General features: G+C 42.7%; 1 protein-coding gene and 1 pseudogene across 1 annotated transcript in view; one reads left to right on the top strand and one right to left on the bottom strand.

Annotated features, from left to right (window-relative positions):
* Positions 1–7,173: 7,173 nt before the first annotated feature.
* Positions 7,174–22,115, bottom strand: part of MARCHF9 (membrane associated ring-CH-type finger 9) — a 238,714-nt gene continuing 223,772 nt past the window's right edge. The window contains exon 5 of the mRNA XM_077483655.1: positions 7,174–8,345. Within this exon, the coding sequence (XP_077339781.1) occupies positions 8,017–8,345 (329 nt within the window). The 3' untranslated portion in view covers positions 7,174–8,016. The remainder of the gene's footprint in view (positions 8,346–22,115) is intronic.
* On the top strand, positions 16,731–16,840 carry LOC143986330 (U2 spliceosomal RNA; annotated as a pseudogene).

The raw sequence follows: 22,115 nt of genomic DNA, 5'->3' as shown, positions 1-22,115 counted from the left end.
CCTGAAAGGGACACATTCCATATGAACATCAAGTCACAAAAAATTAGAAGAAACTCATATAATGTTGTAACTACATATCTCAAGACAAAATTCACTGCACATTATAATATTCTATTAACCACTTGCCGACCAGGCGCTGTCATTATACTGTGGCAGGTCAGCATGATCTCACAAATCGCCATAGGTGTACGTCGGCACCTTTAAGAGCGATGGCGGCGGGGGACACAATGCGCATGGCCAGTGGTCGCCGTGTCTGCCAGCCACCCTGAGAGAGCCAGAATGGGGATGTGAACACACAATGGTCCCAAAAAAGTATATATACACTTATTGCGATTTTTTTTTTTTTACCAAAAAAATGTAGAAGAATATATATTGGCCTAAACCGATGAAGACATTTTTTTTTTACATTTTTTTTTATATTTATTATAGCAAAAAAAGTAAAAAATATTTTTTTTTTTTTCAAAACTTCACGCAGTGCAGTATCACAAAAAATGGCCTGGTCATTAAGGTGGAAAATCTTCCTGTCTGTAAGTGGTTAATAACAAAATCTTCCTAAAACCTTAAAAAAGGTTAAAAAAAGGGAAAACCAAACAATGTACATGGGTAAGAGTACACAGTATAATTTTTTATAAGTCTATCCTGTTTTATCAATCTACAGAAAATCAGAAGCTGAATGAATGTTGCTTAAAGCGGTGTTCCAGCTGAAATTTTTTTTTTCTTTAGAGTCAGCAGCTACAAATACTGTAGCTGCTGACTTTTAATACACACACTTAGCTGTCCAGGGTGCCTGCGATGTCAGCCTCCCGAGGCCGATAAGCCCATCGGGTCATGGCGCCGCCATTCGAACTAAGGGAAACAGGCAGTGGAGCCTTGCTATTTCCTACTGCGCATGCCCGAGTCACGCAGTGCTTTGTGAATGGCCGGCTGTGTTCTGGGACACACACAGGTCCCAGAAGACAACGCGAGGAGGAGAAGAATGAAGACTTCCATGGAATAGGAAGTGGCAGATTAGGATGATCTGCCTAGCAACAGCCATTTCTGATAAGTTAAACTTTTTTTTCACATTTTTAGGAGCCTTTTTATGTATTTTTTTTTTTAGGGTGGACCTTCGCTTTAATGGTATAGAGGGGAAAGGATGAAAAACGATAGACAAGAATGGGGGGGGGGGAAGAAGATTGAAGGGGGTGAAGATGAAACAAAGAAAGATAAATGAAATAATAATAAAAGAGAACTAGAATGTTTATAAATTAATTCATAATAGTAACATCCCATTTAAAAGGCATTCCTTTACCTAATTTAAGTATCCAATATATTTATTTTCTACTTAGTAAGGGCTAACCAATCACCTCCTCTAATGGCGTTGCTGATCCTGTCTATCATTTGTATTTTAAGAGAACTGATACTCCACAAAGTGGTGTACTACATTGATATTTTTATTGGCCTTAATATTAGATAGATGGAAACAGTCACATAACCGTCTTGTAATTCTGCCAACATATTGTTTGCAGCATATTACACAAGAAATAGAGTACATACCAACTGCCCAATCCTAAATGACTGTCCCTTAACAAATGAATGCAAAGTGAGTGCATTGCAATGCCTAGATAGGGACAACTCAAAAGATGAATACCGAAACATGCCCAAAGTGTCCAGCGACATTAGTTGACTTCTTCTGGACTAAAACAAACTAGCAGTTAGTACACTGATGCCTTCTTAGTCAAAAAACAAACCCCTGGGGACAGTATCTTCTGTAACTCAGCATCAACCTGTAGTATGGGTAAGTATCTGCATATATTTTATTTACCACATTGAACTCCATAATATAACGGCCAAAAAGTTACAAACTGAAAATCACCCTTATTGTATTCCCTCTTACTCTTAGTTCTACAGTTATATATTCATATCAATATTACACCTTCTGTCTGATATTGGGACCAATAAAAATACAGTCATGGTCCTAGCACCAGTTTTCTTAGGTAGAAATTATGGAGGGAATCAGCAAACCCCATATGTTGAGGTGATCGGTCTTCCTTACTAAGTAGAAGAGAAGAACATTGGATTTTTACCTTAGAGACCAAAATTTCAAAAGGAATGAATTTTGAATGGGATATTACCCACTTTTATGAATTAGTTGATAATATATTCTGGTTTTCTTTTTCTATAATTTTCCTACCTTTTTTTGTTCCATCTCTTCCCCATCCTTTTTATGATTTCTCCTCCATTCTCTTCAGAAATGTTCAATTATTCAGCTTCTGATCTTTTGTAGATTAATACATTTGATAGATATATAAAATCACACTGTCTACTTTTATCCATACCCTCAGTTTTTTTTATATTAGTAGTTTATTTTAACCTTTTGTATTTATGTTGAAGCATCTAAAACAAATACAATTTTTGAGTTTTAGGATAGCATTTTCCAATGTGCAATGAATTTTGTCTTGGAATGTGTAATTACAAGTTTATATGAGTTTGTTGTAATTCTTTTGACTTTATGTGGTTATAGTATTTATCCTTTTAAGACTCAAGATGCATTAATTGTAGTTTTTTCACCTGTGTCCACTATCTCTGTGATCAAGCCTGTATTAGGTGACATGTAAGGGAGGGGTGACTAGGTGGTGTTGCAGTGTGCTTAAATTTGGATGTGATCTGATATCTTTAGTGTGCGACTTCTTGTTCCATTTTACTACTTTCTTTAAACCTACAGTATGTTGTGGCTTTAGGGAAACTCAGGATTTCAGGCAGCGGTGCTTTTTAGATAGGACGTGGTTTCCCTTGGAACAGTAGAGTTAGTGTATGTATAGTCAAAAAAAAATTTCAACTCCGGGTTGGCGTAAAGAAGGATTAGAACCCTAATCAAGTTTATATTGCTGTGTGTTTTCCCTGCTGGAAAGATTCCTGCTCTTTTTGTCCTTGTAACTACTGACACAGGCAGAAGATGAAGGGAAGTTCAACATTTTACAGCAGTTACCAGAGAACTAGTTGATGAAAAGCTTCTAACGCATGACCCGGATCTCCGGGGAAGAATTCTTCTCACTTTCTGTTGCATGTCCCAGAGAGAAAGTAATGGGAAATCTCCCCAATATCACACAGGCAACAAAAAGATTTTAACCCTTCCATATTCTACCAAAAAAAATTTTTTGTAATCACATTTTAATCATTGATCTGAATCTTAAGGGTAGTTCATGCTCTGTTCCATAAATTCTGTTTCACATGTGTCACACTACGGAGTCTGACAACATAAATTAGCATCAGTCTGTGTGGTTCTAAGAATTTCCACCCCCTTTAATGTATGGGTGGCACTGAGCACATAAAGTTACCCAGGAATCCAGTAGACTAGTACCTAGTATATTAAAGGCAAGTGAAAGAAAGCTGTTGGTGATGCTATCACATTTTATTAGGAGGGTGTAATCTTGTCCTAAACCAGTGATGGCGAACCTTGGCACCTCAGATGTTTTGGAACTACATTTCCCATGATGCTCATGCACCCTGTAGTGTAGTTGAGCATCATGGGAAATGTAGTTCCAAAACATCTGGGGTGCCAAGGTTCGCCATCACTGTCCTAAACAGTGCATTGTTGTTATGCGGTTCTACCTTATACCAGATGGCATGTATGTTTTTATTCAATAAAAAAATGTAGAACCTTTCATCTTGATGCCTGGCTGCTTTAATAACTAATCCATATAGTTGCTGTCATCCTCATCTTCTGAATGGCCCAAGATCTAAAGCTTTGCGTCCACTTGTCTCTGAGTCCACTGCAGCCTCTCCAAGTGACAGCCAGTTGCAGCCTATCCCTAAAGTCTTCTTTGGGTGTACTGCATTTGTAACCTCATATTAAACTTAATAAAGTTGACATTCTTACTTTAACACTGTTGCAGTGTTTAATTGACAGCTTTCAAAATTTACTAATTGACCCTTTAACAATATTTAGCCAATTGTGTATTAATTAACAAGGTCTGTTTTACATAGAGCCATTTTATGTTTTTTAGCTTAATGGAATTTAATCAATCATGGATTAATTCAGTGCCATGAATGGCAATTTTCCTCCACCTTCTCTATTAGAGCTGCAAAGGTTTGTTTAATGCTAATGTCAGTGACTTGGTTAATGAGCTACAGGGAGAATTTCAAGGAGAAGCCCAATAATGGCATTCTTCATTAGGTAGATACTAAATGCTGCATCTAGAGAACTCCTTCATCCACAATATTTTATTGGAACTGTAGCCAAAGATTTATTTTAGTTTTGGGTAGAGAAGGAACAATGTAATCATTGTCAGGCTTTTATTGATGCTTTTTTTTCTCTACTGGGGAGATTCAACCTCTTATTTGTCCTGATGACCACTGAGACAGAAACACCAAATTGTTACAGGTGAACAGGGGAAAACTTCAGATGGGTACACCCTTTGAAAGTCAGGCTGGGTTCCCACCTATGCAAATTGGATGCGGGTTTCCCTGCATCCAATTCACATGGTAGGAGATTGTGACCGGCTCTCTGTGGAGCTCGTTCACATATCTCTGCTGCGGCTCCGATTTCAAAGGGGTCCTGTGCGTCTTTTGGTCCTTTTCAGGTGTGAATTTAGCCCAGAATTTTAACTGACAATTACACGTCGTACGGCACTGTATAAAATGCATGTCCTTTTTTTTCCCCCCACAAATAAAGCTTTTTGGTGGTATTTGATTGCCTCTGCGGTTTTTATTTTTTGCTCTATAAACAAAAAATGACCGACTATTTTGAAAAAAAAAATAATATTTTTTACTTTCTGCTATAAAACATTTCCAATAAAAAAAAAAAAAAAAATTGAATTTCTTCATAAATTTAGACCAATATGTATTCTTCTACATATTTTTGGTAAACAAATTCCCAATAAGCGTATATTGATTGGTTTGTGCAAAAGTTATAGCATTTACAAACAATGGGATCGGTTAAGGGACTTTTTATTTTTTTTAATATACTTTTTACAAGTAATCATGGTGATCAGTGTTTTTTAGTGGGACTGCGACATTGCCGCGGACAAATCTGACACTGACACTTTTTGGGGACCAGTGACACCAATACAGAGATCAGTGCTAAAAAAAATGCATAAGGGGCAATCAAAGAGTTAAATGTGTTCCCTATGTGTGCTTTGATTAATGGAAAACAGAGATCCACGTTTCTGCTTAGCAGAAACATGAGATCTCCATTTTCCTTTCTGGCAACACATCGGTCTGCCTTGTTCTGCCTTTCTACGAACGACCGCCAGGTTCCCGGGAGCCATCTCGGCTGGCTTCCGCTGTGTCCAATCACAGTGGGAGCGGGGCTCCAGTGGCATGCCCGAGAGCCGAACACAATAATTACATACAGGTACGTGATTTTGTGCTAAAGGGCCGTCCTGCCGCAGTAAATGTATGTGGAGCAGTACTTAAGTAGTTAATTTAGACGGTCTCCAAATACAGTCATTAGTATTTACAGTAACTAGCAAAGAATTTTTGCGCTTATCTTTGAAATCCTTTCTGTAGCTCAACACACTTTTTATGAATAGAATAGGAAGGATTAGAAGCTTTGTTGGGCTTTTATTGCTGTATGCATTCTCAATCCAGAGGATATTGTTAATTTCTTTCTGATAATGATGATTGTCACAAGATATCTCTCCACGTCTCCAGGGACACAATTAAATACACATTTTTAAAATGGAAAAGGTTAGAGCCTCTGTCAGAGTTTTATTGCAGGCTACATTCCTATTGGCCCTAAGAAAGTATTGATATTTAATGCCTGCAAATGCCTGACAAGTAAAGAATTTAATGAATGGCATGGTGCCATTAATAGCAGTTCTAATGGTTCACCTTTCTAGTATTTCACAAAACCCACACTGTGTGAAATATAGTGGTGGCTATTGCTGGCCTCCTTCTAAAAATGCTGGCTGTATGGCTTTCTTTAAAGCGGTAGTATAGTCATTTTTTAAACTTTTACTTACAGGTAAGCCTATAATAAGGCTTACCTGTAGGTATAAAGAATATCTCCGAAACCCGTACGGTTTAGGAGATATTCCCCTTGCAATGAGCAGCGCATGCACTCCGAGGAATCTTGGCTGAAAGTCCGGCAGACCTTGCCGTAAGGAAGTTTCCCGCACACATGCTGAAAGCTGACATTTTCCCTTGGCGTGTCTTCCGGGTATCACGACTCTGGCGCTGTGAGTGACCAGAGCCGCGATACCCGGAAGACCCACCGAGGGAAAATGTCAGCTACTTCGGAGTGGGTCGGGTGAGATACCGCCACCTTGTTCTACGGTAAGTATAACATAATTAGCTAGCATGCGGTGCATACTAGTTCATTATGCCTTAGAGGTGTCGAGAAACAAAAAAAAGGCAGCGGGTTTACTACCACTTTAACTTTCTTTGAGAAACTGACCTAGAACACAAAAAATGATTTGCATAGTTGAAGCCAGAGAGTCAGCATGATAGCAAGGGAACTAGAATTTTTCAGAGGAGCAGTCAGCAATGGCAACTCACAGCAATGGCTGTCAGCATAGATTAGTTTAAAAGGGTTTTCAGCTTTACATTGAAATAGAAGCAACTTAAAGTGTGTGTCCAGCAAAAACTGTTTTTTTTTTTTAATTCATTTTTTTTTTTACCTAACAGCCAGTATATGCAAGATTAACTCCAGGCCGCAGTTGAAACAACGCCTTGAGATGCCTACAGGTAGGATAGCCTACATGCTTAGTTCTTCAGTTTTTCATTAAAGCAAAGCAGTCGTATGCCAGTTCAGCCACTCTCTTTGTCTGTAATCTGGTGACCCTGGAACACACATGCTTGGAATGCTGGAGTTCACTCCTTGTTGCTTTTCACAAAACCTCATATGAAAACATTTTAATTCTAAGGCCACCATGCAGAATCATCTCTTTTCTGGAAGTCTGAATGTGAATAAGAGGATACAAGCTTCAGGAAATACCATCCTTACCTAGACTTTTTGATGTTTTGTGTGTGCCATGGATGCTGTGGATTACATAGTGTGCTTGAATGCATTAGTAGCTCGCTGATGTTTGAGCTTTCAACTTGCTGCCTAGAATTGGTCTTCTATTGAACATTAGGGTATATTTGTTGTTTGAAACTAAAATGGTGCACATAGGAATAACCACCTGGTGCTTAGAAATAAAACCCTAGAGTGTGTGAGAATTCTTGTATCACCATACACAAGCATACCAATGCAGGATAAAAACCTGATGTTTTTAATTTTACATCCCAGTATGTGAATAAGAAGAAAAAAGAAAACAAATGTAGTTGGAGACCATTTGCATATAAATATTTTTTTTCTTTATCCTCCCGCAGGGAGAAGAGAGGAAAAAAAATTACATTAACTCATGCAAAAAATGTAAAACCAGGGAAAGTATAAGCGTCTTATTGCAAAGATCCCATTTTGCCGTAAAAATATGTTTTATTGCACCTATTCATCGCTTAGAAAGTTGTGAACCACTTCAAAGTCTCTCAGAATGCTGTTGTTATTTACTTTTTTGCTTAGGCAATTTTTTACTATGGTTTTCTTAACTATATTATTCTTTTCCACTTCTTTTTCCTCTCTGGTTTACTGTGATGTTTTCATCATTTAAAGCTGAGGTAAAAATTGTAGACTTGTTTTCTCCCGTGAATTGTTCTCGGAACGCTGGCTTGTGCTTTCCATAAATACCAAAAGGAACATTGGATGGCGTTCCTTCAGCAGGAATACATTTGCTTGAGGGAGCCCTCTAGTGGCAGTTTCTCATTCCAAATTTGATGGGTTTTATAGGACGCACTGGAAAGTGTTAGGCAATAAAAGAAGGCCCAATTTAAAAAAGGAATAAAACAATAAAAAACAGGGAAATTCCTACATGAACACAACTGACCAAAATCTTTGAAAGGCCAGCTCCTTATGAACCAGAAATCACTCTGATTTTCAGCCAAACAAATCTTTCGTCTTTCCTCTTTGTCGATACCATGACAACATGGCAGCATCAGTAGTAGCTAGTTAAGGATAGCAGCGTACCATTATCTATCAATAATTAAAGATATTTCTCATACTGTTGTCACTCTCATCACCACCTCTCTGTTGGAATTTGTGCTATTTCGATGTTCATTAGGCCGCAGGTGGCTGAGGATGTGTAGAATTGTATAACCACAGTGATGGTTTAATATAGTCCTAACCCTCTGGCTCCGCCCAGGGCCTCTGTCATTGTGAGAGGAATGGTTCGTCCGTGAATTCCTTCCCCCAAGCTTTGTAGTCCCAGTTAAAGTTTCCCCAAGGTCCTTAGTTTTGTCATAGTTCAGAACTTTCCACTGTTGATTGACAGCTTGCCATCGCTTGAAGATTCGATATACAGATGAGCCTTCATGAATTATGAGACCTGTTGCAAGATAAGAAGAACAACATATTGAAGAACTACCAAATATGCAAATGGCTTTATTAAGACATATCAGCCTGGATGTCACATCACTTCCTCAAACTCAACTTTTCCAAAACCGAGCTCATGATATTTCCTCCCACACATGCCACTTTGCCTAATTTCTCTGTCAAAATCAACGGCTCAACTATCAACCCATCCCCCCATGCCAAGGTCCTAGGTGTAATCCTGGACTGTGTACTTTCCTTTCCGCCCAACATCCAATTGCCGTCCAAAGCTTGCCGCCTCAACCCCTGCAACATCTCCAAGTTACGCCCCTTCCTAACCAATGTCACCACAAAGCTTCTAATCCACTCCCTGGTTATCTCTCACCTCGACTACTGCAACCCCCTCCTCATTGGCTTACTTCTAAATAGGCTACCGGGCCCCCCTTCAGTCCATCATGAATGCTGCTGCCAGGCTTATCTACCTTACAAACTGTTCGACGTCTGCAACCCCTCTCTGCCAATCCCTCCATTGGCTGCCACTCAACCAACAAATTAAATTCAGGATACTAATAGTAACTTACAAAGCCACCCTCAACCTGTCCCCCAGCTACATCACTAATCTGGTCTCAAAATACCAACCAAATCGTCCTCTTCTCTCCTCCCAAGACCTCCTGCTCTCTAGCTCTTTTGTCACCTCATCCCATGCTCGCCTCAAGGACTTCTTACAAGCTCTCCCACCCTCTGGAATGATTTACCCCAATCTATCTGGCTATCTCCTACTCTGTCTACTTTCAGACGCTGCCTGAAAACTCATCTCTTCAGAGAAGCCTATTTGACCCCCACCTTACAACTGTAAATGTATTTTCTCCATCAGCACATCCCCCACAGTTATTACCTCTTGTATCTCCTGACCTTCCCTCTTAGATTATAAGCTCTAATGAGCAGGGCCCTCTGTTTCCTACTGTATTAAAGTATTGTATTTGTACTGTCTACCCCAAGATGTAAAGTGCTGCGTAAACTGTCTGCGCTATATAAATCCTGTAGTATAATACTAATTCTTAGTATTTGCAAGTGTACCTACACTGGTATTTCCTTAAAGTAAAAAATTCCAATCCTCTTGCTATTCTATCTAATAATAGCCTGTGCATATAAAATATTATAGGTCTTTTGTTGCTTTCTCATATAACATCAACCCCTAGGTAGCAGCTGTGAAAACTTGGTAAAAAATTGATTTTATCTTTAGAAGTCTGCAAGCTCTGTCTGCGTTCAGACTGCCTGGATGGGACATCATCCTTTTTTTCAGTAATGGCTGCAGTAATATATGTTCTTTGTAAACTGACCTTACATTTCAGCTAAAGTCAGGAGTAAAATGTATATAAAATGTTTGCTATATTAGATATAACCAGTCTGATTTGCTTGATACATTCTAATATAATACACCTAACCTAACCAGATTTTGTATTTGAGTTGGCTGAAATATTAAAAATGTTCTTCTTAAGGAGAAAAATAATTTATGTCTTGAAATATGGACTGAACACAGCTGACATTTTCAAGGTTAGGTTTTATCTACAGTGGCATCTAAAGTTATATGGCTAAAATTCAGGCATATTTCCCTATCCAGGAGCCACAGCTGCTGCATACAGCCACCCATAGAAATCAATTACAGGATACAGTTGTATGTGGGCATACTTGCATAAGCACATGCACTTGTACAGACATAGGGCTCTGGACAACAACAGTCTACATCCAGAAGTACACGTCCATATGCGTAATTTGTTTCAGTGAATGGCTGCATGCAGCAGCTGTGGCTCCCAGGCAGGAAAATACACTTGAATTTTACTTTCTATGGCCCAAGGAAATCATTTACATGAGACCTACATTGATATTTATGTGAAAATAGGCACTTTGTGTGAGATTCTTACACCTGCAGTTATATTTCTTGAGCTGGTCCTGCTTTGTGCAACTTTCTGTATCGGAATTTGTTGACATTAACAGTCTGGTGACATGGTCTTTTTTGTCTTTTTAGGTTTGGAAATAGGGTTGCCACCTCATCCCTTTAAAGCCAAACACATAATAATTACACAGGTTCTGTGGCTAAATAAGGTGGTAATTAACCACTTAAGGACTGCCTCACGCCAATTTGCGTCGGGAGAATGGCACAGCTGGGCAAAACGCGTAAAAAGCAATGTACAGGTACGTGCTTGTGCCCAGCCGTGCCATTCTGCCGACATACATCAGGGCGAGGTGGTCCTTAAGTGGTTAAGTTGAATCTGTTTGTAAGTCAGAAGAGAGCCATTTTTTAAGTTTAGCTCCAGCCAAAAAATTTATTTTTAAGCTTTTTGGATAGTTGCTTTTTAAGTGCCCAGCTGAGGGCCGGGAGCGCACTGCCGGCGGCGCGCTCCCGACCTGGTCCTGAGCTCCGTGACCACGGGACCAGCAGATCCAATCGCCACTGGTGTCCCGCGATTGGGTCACAGAGCTGAAGAATGAGGAGAGGTCTTTGTAAACAAACCTCTCCCCGTGCTTCCTACTGGCTGTTACCGATCGTCTGTTACCTTTTATAGGGAAAGACGATCAGTGATGTTACATGCCAGGCCATGCCCCTACAATAAAAAAAACACATAACTTCATACATAACACCTACACTGCCCCCTAGTGGTTAACTCCTTCACTGCCAGTGTCATTTACACAGGAATCAGTGCATTTAAAAAGCACTGATTGCTGTATAAATGACAATGGTCCAAAAAATGTGTCAAAAATGTCCGATGTGTCCGCCATAATGTCGCAGTCACAATAAAAAAAAAATCGCTGATCGCCACCATTACTAGTAAAAAATAAATATTAATAAAAATGCTATAAAACTATCTCCTATTTTGTAAACACTATAACTTTTGCGCAAACCAATCAATAATCGCTAATTGCGATTCTTTTTTACCAAAAATATGTAGAAGAATACATATCGGCCTAAACTGAGGAAAAAATATATTTTTTTATATATTTTTGGGGGGTATTTATTATAGCGAAATGTAAAAAATATTTAATTTTTTTTCAAAATTGTCACTCTATCTTTGTTTATAGCGCAAAAAATAAAAACTGCAGGATTGATCAAATGCCACCAAAAGAAAGCTCTATTTGTGGGAAAAAGAGGACACCAATTTTGTTTGGGAGCCATGTCGCACGACCGCGCAATTGTCAGTTAAAGCGACGCAGTGCCGAACCGCAAAAAGGGGCCTGGTCCTTTGGCTGCAAATTGGTTCGGGGCTTAAGTGGTTAAACTCACTTGGTGCTTTATCTGCATTAAATTAGCCTCAGAACCTGTGTACTTAACCAATGACAGATCAACTCACGCATACCGTATTTGCCGGTGTATAAGGCGACCCGGCATATAAGACGACCCCCTAATCTTACAGGACAAAAATGCTTTTAAATCTGTACTTACCGTATAAGACGACCCGGCTTTCGAGGCTTCCGAGGCTTCATATTTCTTCCTTCTTCCTGCATTTGCTGGAGCCAATCACGGCGAGCGATGTATTCTATTAATGAATACAAAGCCTGCTTGGATTGGCAGAGGCTGTAACATCATCAGCCCGCGCCGCTCTGTCTCTCCAAGCCAATCAGAGCAGGCTACAGAGTAGCCTGCTCGGATTGGCAGAGGCCGTTACTCCAATCCGAGCAGGCTTTGTATTCATTTGAATACATCGCTCACCAGGATTGGCTCAGCGGTATATACTGTATGTAGCCGAAGCTACATACAGTATTACCGAACACCCAGCCGGCATCCGAGGAGCTGACCCGGCGTATAAGATGACCCCTGCTTTTTGGCCAATTTTTTTACATGTAAAAGGTCGTCTTATACGCCGGAAAATACGGTATATACTGAGGCAGGTCAGCTCTCCTGCGTGAACAGATGGTACCTGTATGTCGGTCCATGCAAGGAGGATAGCGGGGGAATCCCGCGGACTCGATGTCCACCGGCAACCCACGATCGTGGTAAGGAGAGGCAGAACGGGGAACTGCCTATGTAAAGTAAAAAAGGCGATTCCCCGTTTTGCCAGATGATACTGTTTTCAGTGATCAAGAACAGTGATCCCTGTCATGTCCCAGTAAGCCCCTCCCCCTACAGTTAGAACATGCCCAGGGAACACACTTAAAGTGGTTGTAAACCATTACAGACCACTTTAACCTACAGGTAAGCCTATATTAAGGCTTACCTGTAGGTGCAAGAAATATCTCCTTAACCTACACGGTTAAGGAGATATTTTCCCAAAATTCGGCACCAATGTCTATGGCGTATGCATGCTGTAGACAGCAGCGCAGGGGCCCAACAGTTAGAACACACCCAGGGAACACACTTAAAGTGGTTGTAAACCCTTACAGACCACTTTAACCTACAGGTAAGCCTATATTAAGGCTTACCTGTAGGTGCAAGAAATATCTCCTTAACCTACACGATTAAGGAGATATTTTCCCAAAATCGGGCACCGATGTCTACGGCACATGCGCGCCGTAGACAGAGGTGCAGGCGCACTGAGCGTGTCGTTAGTGAAGGCAATCATGCCGTCACTGCCGGCTCCCGCGCACATGTGCTGGAGTGACGTCATCGCTGCTCTGGCCAGTCACAGTGCCAAAGCAGCGATACCTGGAAGTCATTCCGGGAGATATGGAGGAGATGAAAGAGGGTCGTTGTGGAGGCTTCAATCTCAGGTAAGTAATTCATAATGAGCTAGTATGATATTCATACTAGCTCATTATGCTTTTATCCTGCAGGGTGTTTTTTTTTTTAGAGGGTTTACTTTACTTTAACCCCTTGATTGCCCCCTAGAGTTAACCCCTCCCCTGCCAGTGTAATTCTTACATCGATCAGTGCATTTTTATAGCACTGGTCAATGTAATAATGTCACTGGTCCCAAAAAAGTGTAATTTAGGGTCAGATTTGTCCGCCAATCTATCCTGTAGTTTGTAGATGCGATAATTTTTCCACAGACCAAGCAATATACGCCTATTGTGATTTGTTTTACCAAAAATATGTAGAAGAATATATATTGGCCTTCACTGATGATTTTTATATTTTTTTTGGATATGCATTATAGCAAAAAAGTAAAAAAAAAATATGTTTTTTTTTTTTAAATTGTTGGTCTTTTTTGTTTATAGCACAAAAAATAAAAAACGCAGAGGTGATTAAATACCACTAAAAGAAAGCTCTATTTGTGGGTAAAAAAGGACATCAATTTTGTTTGGGTACAGCGTATAGCAAAAAATGGCCTGGTCATTAACCACTTCAGCCCCAGAAGAATTTACCCCCTTCCTGACCAGAGCACTTTTTGCCATTCGGAACTACGTCACTTTAACTGACAATTGCATGGTCATGCAACGTGGCTCCCAAACAAAATTAACGTCCTTTTTTTTCCACAAATAGAGCTTTCTTTTGGTGCTATTTGATCACCCCTGCGGTTTTTAATTTTTGCGCTATAAACAAAAAAATAGCGACAATTTTGAAAAAATGCATTATTTTTTACATTTTGCTGTAATAAATATCCCCCAAAAATATATAAAAAAACATTTTTTTTTCCTCAGTTTAGGCCGATACGTATTCTTCTACATATTTTTGTTTAAAAAAATCTCAATAAGCATTTATTGATTGGTTTGCGCAAAAGTTATAGCGTTTACAAAATAGGTGATAGTTTTATGGCATTTTTATTAAATGTTTACTAGTAATGGCGGCGATCAGCGATTTTTATTGTGACTGCGACATTATGGCGGACACATCAGACATTTTTGACACATTTTTGGACCATTGTCATTTATACAGCAATCAGTGCTATACAAATGCACTGATTCCTGTGTAAATGACACAGGAAGTGAAGGGGTTAACCACTAGGGGGCAATTAAGGGGTTAAGTGTGTCCTGGGGAGTGATGCTAACTGTGGGGGGTGGGATGTGGCTACGTGTGGCACATCACTGATCACCACTTCCGATCACAGGGAGCAGCGATCAGTGGCATTGCCACTAGGCAGAACAGGGAAATGCTTGTTTACATTAGCAACTCCTCATTCTTCCTCTCCGTGAGACAATTGCGGGTATGCCCGCGGACATTGAGTTTGCGGGACCCACGATCCGACTCATGGAGCTTGCCACAGGTGCGCCCGCAGGCCGCCTCTTAAAGGGCAATGTACAGGTATGTTAGCTTGCCTGTACCTGCCATTCTGCCGCAGTATATCTGCGTGAGGTGGTCGGCAAGTGGTTAAGGGGGCAAATCCCTCCAGGGCTGAAGTGGTTAATATGTGTTTGAGTTTAAAGCGAGGAGGTGGCAACTCTAGATCATAGTGAGACCCAGTGATGTCACCAGCACCTACAGGAAGACAGTTTACAGTATTTTTATATTTTTAATTCGTTCAAAGGTGGTTTGCAAGTATTTAAGAGGCAATACTGTCACCAGAATTACTTTTTTTTTTTCTTTTTTAAATGCCGAATGGGCATTTTACACTGAACTACTACATCACAACCAGGGCTTTTTTTCAGCGGGAACGTGGGGGAACGCAGTTCCGGCACCTTCACCACTGACAGCAAGTGGTGCTGGGGTGTGCTGCAGGGTCTATTGATATTCACTGCTAGGGGATCTATTCTAGCTGGAGGGTATCTATTTTTACATGGGGGTCTTTTGTTTCTGAGGAAGTCTATTGTTGCTGGTGGAAGGCCTACTGTACTGTTGCTGGGGGTGGGTCTTATATTGCTGGAGGGTCAGTTGTTGTTGGGAGAGATCTACTGTTGAGGGTGGGGTATTTTGTTGCTGGCTGCTGGAGAATCTATTGATGCTGGCTGTGGGGAGATCTGTTGTTGCTGCTGGGAGTCTATTGTTGCTGGTGGGGATTTTTTGTGGTGGGGTAGTCTATTATTCCTGGCGGGGGCTCTATTGTTACTGGCTGTGGGGGTTCTAATTTGCTGTTTTTTTTTTTGTTATAACTACCAAATTCCTTATGGATTACTTATCACCACAGGTTGATACTTGGTTCTTGTCTAAAAGGGCATTACTGGGAGGTGGGTAGGGGATAAAACAAAGGAACGGTCCTCGGAGGTGGGTAGGGGTGGAGAAAAGGGGTGGCTCAGAAAGGGGAAGTTCCTGCAGATATTCTCTGCAGAAAAAAGCCTCGACAACCATTAGGCAAGCGTTTGGCTCATGGATGCGATGTGGTGCCATTGACTCAAATCGAAGAGTTTTGCAAGTGGCACCATGACACCACTTGAGCAATTTCCTCCTAGGGTTGCCAACTCATGCCTTTAAAACCAAACACATATTAATTATACAGGTTCTGTGGCTGATTACGGTGGTAAAAAAAATTCACTTAGTTCCTTATCTGCATTAAATTAGCCTTTTCGTTTTTTTGCCTATACATATTTTTAACTCTGATTACAAATCCCATCATGTGATAAGTTGACCATTTGATATTTCAGTCAAACCTGGCAAACATAGATAACTGACTTATGGAAGAATTTGAACTGCTCTAGTCCCTGTTTTGTCTCCCTTCCCAGTAAGTGTTTTCTGTCCAATCCCTGTTTTCTCCCCCTTCCCAGCTATTCTCCCCTCTTGCACATACCTCAGATCAGCACGGGTTCTGCATAGCAGTGTCCATCCTCCCCGGGTCCTCCTCCTGCCCTATGTACATGGGATTTAGACTTGACTAGGGGGATGCCGGGATTTAATATGAATCCTGGGATGGTCCTGGCAAATTCGGGACTGTTGGGAGGTATGGGCATGTCTCTTTGCTGAATATATGGAGCACGTCACTGTGCTGCTGGAGATATGGGGGCATGTCTCTGTGCCGCTGGATATAAGGGGCATGTCTCTTTACTGCTGGATATAAGGGACATGTCCCTTGCTGAATATGGGGGGGGGGGCTGTCTATTGTTGCTGAACAGGTCTATTTTTACTGTAGTGGGCACTTAGAGCTGTACTGTAGGGGTGAGCTCATTTGTATTCGGATACAATTCTGAACTTGCCTTAGCTATCCTACTGGAAAGCCGTCAAAGCCAATAGCCACTAATAGGCAGCAGAGGCATTCACCACAGACATGTTTACAAGGGGGATGTATATGTGCGACTTCAGGCCAGGGAATGCCTGTACCACCTATAATTGGCAGTTTGCAGTGACAGCTTCCTGGCAGAATAGCTCAGGTGGGTTCCAACTCGTGTCTGAATATGCATGCACTCATCCCTACTGTACAGTGTAAAAATTGTGCATGTTTTGGCATACCTTTCAACTTTTTTGAGATGGGAATGAGGGACACCTATTAGCAAAAGGATGTAAGCATAGGACACACACTCTGACACGCCCCCTTAAAGGAGAACTTTACAAAAAAAAATTAGTTAACTCCACCAGTTCTTTTTTTTTTTTTACCACTGCTATATCGCTTCTCGGCCTTTTGGCTAAGATCAAGTGTAGTATCTGTTCTTATCAGTTTCCAGAGGAGGCGCTGTGTTACTTGCCAGTGTGAGAAGGACACATGCAAATCCAATGGTGACATTGGACCTGGAAGGGCGGTTCGGCAGTGCCGGTGTTTGGGCATCCATGCTGATGTCAGCAGGTCCAAGTCCGAGCCGTCTGGAAGGGTGCTCCTGATGGGGATGGGTGCTGCATGTGGTCTGACCCAGAGGGTCGGATCCCTGGCCTTCTGGCCTATATTAGGGTAGCTCTAGCTCTGGTCAGTTTTTAGGGAGAGAACACGGGCTCCAGTCTTGATGGGGGGATGGAGCGCTTAGTATCCCCAAATGTAATTAGGAAGGAGTGATGGGAACGACGCTGGGGCCTGATGGTAAAGGGCTCTCACAAAGCTCTCAGAACTTCATGCCTTCCTTGCTGGAGTGGGGGCTACTGTGGTCTGGGTTGTTGGTAAGGGTTGGTCCTGAAAGCCTATGGTGTATGTGCCCCTGGAGTGGCAGGCCAGGGGTGCCGAAAAATCACTGTGAGTAAGGGTCAGTTTGATTTGAGGCATCATAGTCACTGCACCATTACATGCTTTTTAAGTATCTGCCTCCAGGGCAGGAAGAACTTTTTATTCCTGGCCGGAGGGCCTGGCCATTGTATTGCACAATGGCCACCTTTTCACACGCCTCTACTTCCTTCTCCCCCACTTTCTTTTTATCTATACCCTTTGTTTGTCACATTTTTGTATTTTTATGTTATGTACAGTGTTTTGCACGTGTGATCAGTAGGGTTGCAGGTCCTTGGGCCTGCCCTGAAAGTCTTGGGAGGGGGTGGACCTGGCCTTCTGGCTTAGTTCACCCTCTCTCATGGGGTCTCCCTTCAGGGGAGCCCTACCTAGTACATGGGTGGGTCTGTTTTGGCAGACCTTCCAGAGGAAGGGGTCTGTCTGGTATTGGCCATATGCTCCAAGTTTTAAGTACCCTTGTCTCTGTCAGGAGCCTAACGCCCCAGGGGATTCAGGGTAAGGCCCTCTGATTTCAGAGGGCTTGTGTACTGTTGCACTTTTTTGTGTTTCACTCTTTATGTGTGTGCACATTTTTCTGGCACAGCGTGAATTTTGAGTGTTTTTCACACGCCATGGGCTTTCAAAAAAAAAATCCCCATGTATTTTTACAAGAACGTACTGTACTGTATGCACCGAACACTGTCTGCATTCAGCATATACAACCTTTAGGCTCCATGCACACTGAAGCTGATAAACTGCAGTTTATTGGCGTTTGGGCGTTTTTTGTAAAAGCCCATAAACTCCACTCTATGTTAGCCTATGTGTCCATGCACACATGGACGTTTTTCAGCTTTAATGAGCAGTGGAGTTTATGGGCTTTTTTCTGAACGCCAGAAATTCGCGTTCAAAGTGCCGTTTTTCAGCGGCAAAAAACGACAAACGCTCATTAACGCTCATTAACGCTCATTAACGCTCGTTCATAAGTGTTCGGCATTCTATTTTTCAATGCATTGTGGGATTTTTGGAGTGTCCTCTGTGTATTTTTATAAAAAACGCCCATTAACGCTAACGCTGTAAAACGCTCATTAACGCTCATTAACGCTAGTATAAAACGCTGTTAAGGCTCCATGCACACTGAAGCTCAAAAAAGCTATTTCTGGACGCCAGATTGCTGGCAGAAAACGCTGGTTGAAAAACCTGCTTTTAACAGCGTTTTATACTAGCGTTAATGAGCGTTAATGAGCGTTTTACAGCGTTAGCGTTAATGGGCGTTTTTTATAAAAATACACAGAGGACACTCCAAAAATCCCACAATGCATTGAAAAATAGAATGCCGAACACTAATGAACGAGCGTTAATGAGCGTTAATGAGCGTTAATGAGCGTTTGTCGTTTTTTGCCGCTGAAAAACGGCACTTTGAACGCGAATTTCTGGCGTTCAGAAAAAAGCCCATAAACTCCACTGCTCATTAAAGCTGAAAAACGTCCATGTGTGCATGGACACATAGGCTAACATAGAGTGGAGTTTATGGGCTTTTACAAAAAACGCCCAAACGCCAATAAACTGCAGTTTATCAGCTTCAGTGTGCATGGAGCCTAAAAGCAGGTTTTTCAACCAGCGTTTTCTGCCAGCAATCTGGCGTCCAGAAATAGCTTTTTTGAGCTTCAGTGTGCATGGAGCCTTATGGATCCATCCCTGTATGCAAGTACCATTGGCATGCTTGTCATTTTAAATATGCATACAGCTTCTGTGTATTTCAGCCTTGCATTGATTTCTACAGGATGTTGGCAGCTTACCGGTGACTTGAGGGCACCCAAATACGCCCTTTTTTTTGTTGTATGTGTAGTGCCGGCTCCTGATGAGCATGTGCTAAATGTTCTTGAAAATTAATATTCCTGAAACCACAGTTGGGTTTTAATTTTGCTAAATTAGGGTTTCAGTAAGAGTCTGGCTGGATTGCAATGAGTTCTCCTTGGCTACAGGTGTCGCTGTCACCGCCGGCAAGTGATAGAATGCAGTGTCAGGTCACCTTGAGGCGAGGTGACAGGTGCACACCGTAGGGATCAGGAGTGCACCGCAAGGTTGTGGACCCTACGGCTGACTGCTGCAGATGGGGGACAGATCCCACTGGGGTTAGAGCGTAAGATTCCCTGGCGCGCGGAGTCTAAGAGCCAGCAGGTGTTCACCAGTACCTCTAGTAGTGAGGATGGACTTGGCTGCAACTGGCTCCAGGTCACAACCCCCAGGGTCCCCCAGCTCACACCCACAGTAGGCAACAGGAGGATAGGGATGGTGAGGGACAAAGCCAAGGTCGGGGCCACAAGCAGACAAGAATAGTTGAGGACACGCCAAAAGGTCAGGCTCACAGGCAAACAGGGATAGTCAAAAACACGCCAAAGTCGGTAACGGAAAACAGTAGAAGAGCACACGGCAGGAAACAGGAAGCTAACACACAAAGGAATACACAATGGTTGATCAGCACTGATGGCCTGCAGTGCACAGGTTAATATAGGGCTCCCTGATAGGGCCTGGGATGGAGCCATGCTTAGAGGAGAGGTTATAAAAACCACCAGGTGGAAGTGGCTGGCCTCTTAGTCTGAACACATGAGGGGAGGTAAGCAAACACAGGAAGATCACTGCATAACCATGACAGTACCCTCCCTCTTACGAGGCCTCCCCCTCCCCCGCCTGGGTCCAGGCTTAAAGGGAAACTCCAGATGGAACCTCCTTAACAGACAGGAAGCAAAGACCTCAGATGCAGTGATCCAAGACCTCTCTTCAGGGCCCAACCCTTTCCAAAGTACGAGGTACTGAAGAATGCCTTTACGGAGCCGGGAATCCAAAACTTGACTAACCGCGTATTTTAGATTATCCTCAGAGACCGAAAACAGAGGTAGGGAGAGGACGAGAGGACTTGAGGACTAAAGGCTTTTTAGGAATGGGTAAGGGCATGAGAAGATCAGGAGTCTGAGCAGGGTCCCCCACACCCTTAAAGATGAGCTGGGCATCCATAACAGGACCACCAGACTGGGCAGAGGTCAGTGGATCCCTGAGGTCAGGTTGGTTAGAAAGTGACATGTCACAAGAGTCAAGCTGGATAGCTGAAACACAAACAGAATGCGGAGAACCCTGAGAAAAAGATTGAAAACCCCACCTGGCCGAATGAGGCAGTCTATCCAAAGGATGGATTGAGCCTCTCAAACGGGTTTGAACAGACATAGTAGCAGTAGGGTGAGGCCAGGTCACAGAAGGTCCTGAACAAGAAGCAGGAAGCTCATTGGGCATGGGCTGGACTGGCATAACTGGTGCAGAGGCCGGCTGAATAGTATTGTCAGGTGTAGCGACCATCTCAATCGCATCACAGGGCATAGCAACTGTGGAACTTGCAGACAAGTTAGCCTGGCTGTACGTCCAAGGGAGATTAGGGACAGGCAAAGGTAAATGGCCATGCAAACTGGAGTGAATGATCGACTCAGGTTCATAGGTGGGCTCCTCATCCAGAGTACCACATGACCTAGAGAGTGCATCAGTCCAACTATTGCACGACGCGTCCCAGAGATCGCTATATCCAGCAGGAATAGCAGAAGATACTGGGATGGTGGTAACAGGAAGTTTCTCTTTTGGGGTACCCTTGAGTAGGCAGGAAGAGGAACAGGAGGAACCCCAAGCCAGGATCTGACCGGATGACCAGTCGACGTGTGGAGAATGGAGCCATAACCAAGGAAGACCTAATATGATAGGAGATGAAGCCTTAGGTAAGACAAGGAAGGATATCCACTCCTGGTGGAGTGTCCCTACTGACATCTTAACAGGAAGAGTCTGGAAGCAGATAGGTCCCCCTGGGAGAACAGTGCCATCAATCGCCAAGACCACCAATGGCGTTGTAAGGGGCAAAAGGGTAAGTCTCATGGAGGATGCAGTTTCCCAATCCATGAAATTGGCAGCGGCTCCGGAATCCAGATGTGCTGAGACCGAACGAGAGGAAGCACCGACATGAAGCAACACGGAAAGGAGAACACGAGAAGGTGAAGATGATATTTCAGGGTCTAATACTCCACCTTCCAGATGTATTAGCCCTTAGCGTTTTTCCGGACGAAGAGAACAAGTATCACGGAAATGACCTTTGGCCCCACAATAGAGGCATAGGCCCAGAGTTCTGCGCCTAGCACGTTCTTCGGGAGATAACTTTGTCCGGCCCAACTGCATAGGTTCCTCAGCAGGCAGGGGGTGCTCCTCGGATCGAAGAGAAGGGACTGGGGGCTCAGGCTGCCTAAAAAACGGGGAGTGCTGGCGTCTTTTTTCCAGGGCCCTCTCCTAAAAGCGAATATCGATCTGGTTACACAAGGTGATGACACTGTCCAGATCAGCAGGAAGGGATCTTCCTGCTAATTCATCCTTCACTCTATCAGAGAGGCCATGTAAAAAGGTTGCAACTAGGGCCTCATTATTCCAGCTCAATTCAGCTGTGAGGATATGGAACTGAAGAGCATACTGTCCCACAGACGCGGACTCTTGACGGAGACGTAAAAGAGCGCTAGCCGCTGAGGAGACACGACCCGGTTCCTCAAAGATATTCCGAAAAAGTTTCAAGAAATCAGACAGGCTAGAAACCACTGGATCATTCAGTTCCCACAGAGGGGCGGCCCAAGCTAACGCCTCGCTGGACAGGAGGGATATGATATATGCGACTTTTGCCCGATCGGACAGGAAGTTTTGGGGCTGAAGTTCAAAATGAATTGTGCACTGGCTGAGGAACCACCTGCAAGCCTTGGAGTCCCCAGAGAAACGGACCGGAGCTGGTAGTTGTAATGAATGTGTGGCTGCGACTGATGCGATAGGTGCAGCAGCAGATAGCGGTTGCG

The sequence above is a fragment of the Lithobates pipiens genome, unplaced genomic scaffold (assembly GCF_037356315.1).
Source record: "Lithobates pipiens isolate NorthernLeopardFrog02 unplaced genomic scaffold, aLitPip1_a1.2 Scaffold_16, whole genome shotgun sequence".
Taxonomy (NCBI): domain Eukaryota; kingdom Metazoa; phylum Chordata; class Amphibia; order Anura; family Ranidae; genus Lithobates; species Lithobates pipiens.
This window is presented reverse-complemented; position numbering and strand designations above follow the sequence as displayed.